This window comes from Solanum pennellii, chromosome 10 (assembly GCF_001406875.1).
Source record: "Solanum pennellii chromosome 10, SPENNV200".
Taxonomy (NCBI): Eukaryota; Viridiplantae; Streptophyta; class Magnoliopsida; order Solanales; family Solanaceae; genus Solanum; species Solanum pennellii.
The window spans coordinates 31,658,797-31,666,224 of NC_028646.1; the positions used below are offsets into that span (position 1 = coordinate 31,658,797).

At 35.7% G+C, this 7,428-nt stretch overlaps 1 protein-coding gene across 1 annotated transcript in view; it reads left to right on the top strand.

The window, feature by feature from the left end:
* Positions 1-7,058, top strand: part of LOC107031863 (protein EI24 homolog) — a 12,973-nt gene extending 5,915 nt beyond the window's left edge. The window contains exons 4-11 of the mRNA XM_015233352.2: positions 211-263; positions 1,092-1,226; positions 1,359-1,422; positions 1,533-1,618; positions 1,694-1,776; positions 2,242-2,318; positions 4,009-4,124; positions 6,649-7,058. Coding sequence (XP_015088838.1) covers positions 211-263; positions 1,092-1,226; positions 1,359-1,422; positions 1,533-1,618; positions 1,694-1,776; positions 2,242-2,318; positions 4,009-4,124; positions 6,649-6,715 — 681 coding nt within the window. The 3' untranslated portion in view covers positions 6,716-7,058. The remainder of the gene's footprint in view (positions 1-210; positions 264-1,091; positions 1,227-1,358; positions 1,423-1,532; positions 1,619-1,693; positions 1,777-2,241; positions 2,319-4,008; positions 4,125-6,648) is intronic.
* Positions 7,059-7,428: the final 370 nt, after the last annotated feature.

Below are 7,428 nucleotides of genomic sequence, written 5' to 3' on the forward strand. Positions count from 1 at the left end.
TGGGGGTGGGGGTGGGGTGGGGGGCGTAAAATCAAAGTTAATGCTAATATGCTAATAATCATGACAAGCTGCTGAAGAAGACGAAGGTCTCATTACTCGCTGGTGTTTGCTAATATGGCTAGCTAATTTATACAAAAAATCGTGTTCAGTGTTTCATCTGTATTATGCACTGGTGTTTGCCTAATATCTCTGTTTCATTGTAACTTTCAGGTTTTGTGGTTTTACCCATTGTACATATTCAGCCTTATTCTCAGCAATATCTGGTAATAGTTTCCTTTACCTTTTCATATATATATATATATATATATATAGCCTTCTCATTTTGGGTCAATACTACCAAAATATTTAGAGAATGTATATTACATTGAGATTTATCTTAGGCGTATTTAGCCTTCAATAGAGGCAGAGCCAGGATATTACATTGAGTTTGTGGGTTCTTGATTCTAGAAAAGACGGTTCACTAGGTTCTTGATAAATTATTCATATATATTAAGTGATTTTTAAATACAAATACCCAGAAACTATAGACGCCCCTGCATGTCAAGGTCTCTAAAGTTGCACTTAAGATTGCCTTAGTGTCTGGGAGGGGTTATAGTAGTGTCAATAATCAATCTATCTTCAATTCAAGATAGTGGAGTCAGTTATATGAACCCTCTGTGTCCATCATATTCTATTTAAATCCAATTTATTTCAATAGTAAATAATTTGTGTTGCGACACAAATAGGATTTCTATAAAACTCACCGTTGATAGCTACATGAAAATACTAGTATCTAACCTAAAATAAAAGGACTCTTGAAGGGTAAGCGATCAACATGTAGAATATCCTTTAGCAAAAAAGAACAAACCAAGATTCGTGATTGAGCATGTAAAGGTATAAAAATATGCGATCACGACCATGGTAAGCATACATCAACATCCATGTTTACTATGCATACATTCTTACTTGAGCATGTAAAGGTATAAATATGTGATCACGACCAAGGTAAGCATACATCAACATCCATGTTTACAATGCATACATTCTTACTTAGGACACTGTCTAGATCTTCTATGTTTGAAACGATTTATTCCTCCGGTGTTTTAACTCAGGTACAATGATATTGCTAAATATGGGTTTTTTGCTTTGGAGAATTATGGGGATCATGATACAAAGTTATCTGATCAAAAGGAGCCCCAAACTTCGCAAAACACCGTTCATAGGGAAAAATCAACTGATCTTGAAGGGTATTGTTCTGTTTTTCTCTGGTTAATGTTGTACACTGCAGCAATATTTTCTTGCTTAAAACAATATGTTCCATACAGAGCTATGTGTCTTCACAGTTGTGAGAGTTCTATTTTGCTGTTTATCTTATGCAGGGTTATGATCAGTATAGCGGAGCAGCTTTATTCGGTCCTCTTGCTGACTTTCTTCTTGATGGAGGTGATCCTTTTTTTTCTCTTTTCGAATGAGGTGAACTGCTTTACATGTCCTTGCTTATCCGTCTCCTCAATTTCTAACTTCAAAGTCCATTGGTTCTCAATACTGTGCAGGTTTATGTTACTGGATTTATCCCCTACATAGGAAAAGCTCTAAATTTTATGCTTCTGTCATGGTTGTATGCATACTATTGTTTTGAGTAAGTGCTTCTTTTTAGCTTGATATTGCTAGTAAGTTGATATGGATGTTCATTAAAAATTGCATATCTTTCCAGGTATAAGTGGAATCTGTCTGGACTAAGCTTAGACAAGAGGCTGGACTTCTTTGAATCAAACTGGGCATTTTTTGCTGGTTTTGGTACTATATTTCTTTATATCGATTTCTATTCTTTGCAATGGTTTGTTTTATCAGTTTATGTTCAAAGATATGATGTAGTTGTCTTAGTCTCTTAGAAACCTCATGAGCGCTCTTTGTCATTCCCAAATTTTTACATTATTTTCCTGAGATTGGTATCTGGGACTTAATTGCTTGTGAACTCATTAACACAAAATTGACCTTTTGGTGTCGCATAACATTCTGATAGTTGTCAGCTCCTGTTTATATCATTAGCAAACATTTAAAAAGAGAAGTTCTCCCGAGTCAAATCAATAATTTGAGTGGTCCTGCTGTCACATTGTCGTTTAGAGTTTCTATTTTTTTCTTAGATCTTCTGTAACATTTTTCCGTTTCAACACCAAGTAGTGCTGAACATTTTCGGAATTTTCTTTTAAGTTACATGGATCGTCTTTCTTGCAAAAGTTAATATATCTTTTAACTATCCAGGAAATCCATGTGTACTGGCAATGTTTCTTTTCTCTCCACTTGTGAGCTGTGGGTTTCTGGCTATACTGTTTCCACTGGTAAATACAAGTTCCAATTTCTGTTATTTCTTGTCTAGTTCTTTTGCTTATAACAAGGTTTGCATGATGATGATTAAAATTGTAAGCTGTTATTTGTTATTTTTACTCTTTCTGTATCTGCTCGCAACTTTCTACCTTTTTGCATGAATCTTACTGCATCATGTCATCATAGGAGGTGATGAACGCAAAATCCTTGTGTGCTTTACTTTTGACTGGGAAAAGAATAAAAAATGGAAATTTTGAAGAACTGCTAGAGAACTCCCAACACACAGGAAAAAGTGCATCCAAAATTGCTTCTTATAGTACTTGTTGAGGGTCATAGCTTTTGGTTAGCTGTCTGAAGATAGTTTCAATTGCGAAACATGCAGAAATATGGATCATATGACAAGTTCTAGTTTTGGAATAATTTCTTAAATTAGGTTTTGAACTCTACAATTTCTTAAATGGAGAAGAGTAGAGAGGCAGGCCCATTAACCATCGGGTTTCAAACTGTACGCCACTGCTCTTTGATGATTTCTCAGTTATCCGATTTTTTTTAATTATGTGCCCCAACTTTTGCTAACATAATCGTTGGCTAGATGAGCGGCTATATGAGTTATAACCTCCCATCAGCTGCTGGAACTTTTTTTAAAAAAAAAATTCTCTACCAAGATCGTAGTCTCTGTTGCCATATGAGAATTATAAGAGAAATATTATTATCTACTATCACATTGATACGCTATTTATAGACACTACAGTAGACTCCTTTTCCAACTAGGACACTACATTACATTCCATTTACAAATAGGACATTACATTCCCTTCCCTTCCCTAGTAGGATTTCATATACTATTCTTGTCACTACTCCTATTCTAACAGATTTCTCGAATAGGTTGAAGAGGTAGCTCATTTACAAGGTTGCACTTCATGAACTTTGATGTGACAGATCATTTGTGGGCTTGACACTTTTGAGCTGGATGTGATGTACTGCATAGGAAGAAAGGAAACCTTTTTGAGTCGCCTAATAAATTTTGCTTAGGAACATACCTTTGCAATTCTTAAAAGTGTTTCTTAACATGAAGTTGATGTAAATGTTTTCTTTTAAGCTTCTTTTTCAAGTATTTTTCTTGTCTCATAGTGCATTAAATTCATGCTCATTATAAGCCTGTTGTATCCCAACAGGCTAGATTTAGATAAATGGTCGAAGCTTTGTTGCATCCCCTTTCCTAATTATTCGTTTTTCCTCTTTCCAATAGTGATACGGGAGAGACTGGTTCCAAAATATACTTAAACACTTGGGAGGGGGTATTCATTTTATGATTCTAACTGAGCCACAAATTATCTTGCATATGTACATGCTTGAGAAAACTCTCTGTTACTAGTTTCATGTTTCTTTGATACATATGATTTAAGTTAGTATCAGCTATGATGGTTATGCTTGTCTCCTGGCTTTCACTATGCTTGAATTCTCTTGCCGTCTGTATATGAATGTAGCTAATAGAAGGATGCAATACTTCAGGGCTAATATGAGTATAATTCATGTTATGATTCTAAATCGCCACAAATTAGCTTGCATATGTACATTCTTGAGAAAATTCTCTGCTCATGGTTTCATGTTTCTTTGATTCATACAATTTAAGTTAGTATCAGCTATGATGGTTATGCTTGTCCCTGTAGGTTCTTATCTCATGCTAACTGTTATCTCCCGTAGTTTGTTTTGACCGCAACAGGCTCGGAAGCTGACAAAATTGTTGCCTTACCTAGAAGAAAATGGAGAGGTGCTGAATTAGGAAGGCTACCAATATTTTTCATTGCCGATTACATGTCGTAAGTTTTCTGGATTTTGCCTTTTGGATGTTTTGGATATTCTTGTTAATATTGATGTTGTAACTTTTAAACTATAATATATGTCGATTGGGTGTCATTATTGAATTTTGGTAATCTTGTCATCATCATCTTGTTGGAAGACATTCCATACCAATATTTCTCAAATCACCAATACCAATGCCAGAGCTCCATATAATTAAGCTCCTAAATCAGTTACAGCAGTATTGTTGCAGTCAAGGTGGGTTTATAGAGGTTGAAGGCCAGTGGTCCTGAGGAAAAGGTAAAATGTTGTGGGAAAGTTAAAGGCGTCAGAGGGATTGCCTGAATGGGGTGGTTTGTATGGAAAAGTTTTCTCTATTATTTTTTTGTGAGTTTTTTTTTTTAACAAACAATTTTATTCATCTTCCAAAACACACCATTACAGTTGATTTGAGGCAGAAACACAGTCCAATTCTTCCCTCCGTGTGGAATATGGGATGATCTACCTATTACAGTTGAGATGAAAAGGTAAATGCCTAAGGTAGGTATTTAGTGTGACTAATCCCATTATACACATATATGGGAGGATCCTATATATGAATTTGTCACGGCGGATCGAAAGTAAAATCCTTCTTCCTTCTGTTGGAGACTCTCATAATCGGAAGACTCCGACGATCAGTTGTTATGAGCCCTTTGATTTGGGAGGGGAGTTCACCACTCTTAGAGTATAAAATGTTGGTGTTGTACTTGTGACTGAGAGAAGCTAGCTTGTCGGCCACTTGATTAATCTCCCTATAGCAATGTGTTATAGACTATTCACTTGGATTTAATAGGTCCTGCAGCCTTTTGACTTCATTTGCTATTGTCCAAGGTGGTGTAGACTTCTTCTTGATGCAATCCACCAACAACTTGGTATCACTCTCTGCCTGCACATTTTGGTAGCCATTGTTTTTGCACCACGACATTCCAAAGAGTAAAGCTACTGCTTCCGCCCAGTTGTTAGTGCCTTGTCCTAATACCAATGAGAAAGCTATGATGAGTTTGCCTTCATGGTCTCTCACAATACCTCCTCCTCCACAGCTACCGTTCCTGCAACTACCATCAGTGTTAAGTTTAACAAAAAAGAGAGAAGGTTTGTTCCACTTGATGAAAGTAATTTTTTAAAAGTAAACATTGCTTGAAATGATTTTTAAGACCTCCTCCCAACTAGCTTTCATCTTATTAGAGCCTAAGAAGTGGTTTACTAGTTGGGAAATATTGAAAGCAATCTGAGAAATGGATTTGTTCACATTTATCTTTTGTGAGCCATGCTTGGCCTCACATCTTGATTTCCAAATCTCCCATATGGTAAGAGCAGGGAGACATTTGACAATGATACTATACACTGGATTAGACGTCTTTTGTCTCCACCAATTGATTAAGAGTTGTCTGAGGAGTATGTCCTTGGAAGGAATTCCAAATGTACCACAAATGACTTTCCAGACATCTAGAGCATAATTTCCCCTGCAAAAAAGATGGTCAGTAGATTCAAAAGTAGAGATCCTACAGCAACAAGTAGTTTTAATAGTGATTCCCATTTTAACTACTCTAGCATCAGTGGGGAGCCCATCTCTCAAAGCCCTCCAAACGATAAAGTTCATTTTGAGGGGACAGCTTTTTGCCAAGTCATAGTATCAATCCAATTTTTTTGCTTTTTTTGGCTTAAAAGTTGCCAAGCAGAAGCAATAGTGAAAATTCCTCGTGTTCATAGTCCAAATTGCTCTATTAAGGATATTTTCCCTAATAACAATTATCATGGAGTTGATCTTGATTCTAACATAATCAGGTAGATAAATATCCCAGCCATCCCAATTTCTATGGTTGTCTAGAATAGCATCTTTGAGCTTTAGCATTCTTGGTTTACTACCAGGAGGAAGATATTTCCACAATGGGCCTAATTCTGACCAATTATCATACCCAGCATCGATATCACCCCTTACCAATCTTCCAAAAAATACACGTATCTACTTGGCTCTTGATTTTACACATTGCATTCCAAGCTTGAGATTGACCAGAACACCATAGCTTGATCTTACGGGGTGTATCTTTGGCAATATTTCGCCCAAAAGAAATCTTTCCATTGAGAGTTTCCGACCCTGATGTTCCACCATTGCTTAGTAGTGAAGGCATTGCACGTATCTTGAAGGCATTGTTTAGTAGTGTTGTGAGTATTGTGAGAGTGAGAAGTGGTGGATGAAGTAGCAGGCTGAGACATGGTTACAATGTTTGACCAAAAATCCTGCAATCCACATTTCTGCCCTTTTTTCTTCTTCTGCAAGGGCAGGATGCTCCCTATTTTCCATCTCTGAAGAGTTGATCTGAAAGTGAATACTGGGACCTTCTTCTTTCTGGAAATCGAGAAACAACTGTACTTACAAGTTACAAGCAAGCATAGGAACGCTAGAGTCATAATTTTCTCATGCCAGCTATTCTGCTTTCAGCCCGAGTCATACTGGTTACCTCTTTATGTGTTAAAACTAATTTTGTTTGTTGTCTTCTTTTGCAGAATGCGAGTCTTAAAATTATTTTCTTCGAAATCGCACCAGCAAATTAATGTGAACAAGGCACTCTAAAATAGAATGAACATGTCTGATCTACTCCCAACGCTCCATATCCATGCATAACCTCTGAATCTTATTTATGAAATTTATATTTGTATGGGTCAACGATGTTCCTAATTTGTCCACGATCACAATATGAACATGTGCTCGTAATTTATCATTTTTTTCGGAAGAGAGGAAGAAGTAAATCCAGATTTGCTGCTATCACAAATGGAAGATAGCAACTTATGGTGATTCCTTCTGTATCTTATGTACAGAGTAATTTGTAACTGGTTTGGTCATTCTTTCATATGAACAAATCTCTATGTATTAAGTTATTAATTTTCTTTAATTTTGTCATAGCTGATTAATTTTTTGTCATACGAACACTTTAATTTATGGTTTCAATAATATTATTCTCATATATTACTTATCCTCAAGTAGGGTGTACATGACCAGGTTGATTCGGATTTTTCAAATATAAAAAAAATCATTTGTGAAATTTTTTTAAATTTTTATATCAAACCAAACCAATAAAATTCGGGTTATTCAACCTTGGGTTGGTTGGGTTTTTCAAATACCAAATCAAACCATTTTGTTGAACTTTTAAATTTATAAATCAAACCAAACTAATAAACCTCTAATTTTTTCAGATTTTTGGATTTTTTCGGAAAAGTTTGCATACAAACATATAATTAATTTGTGCTCCAAATATTTCTTTAGTCCAACCAAAATACAATTATCTA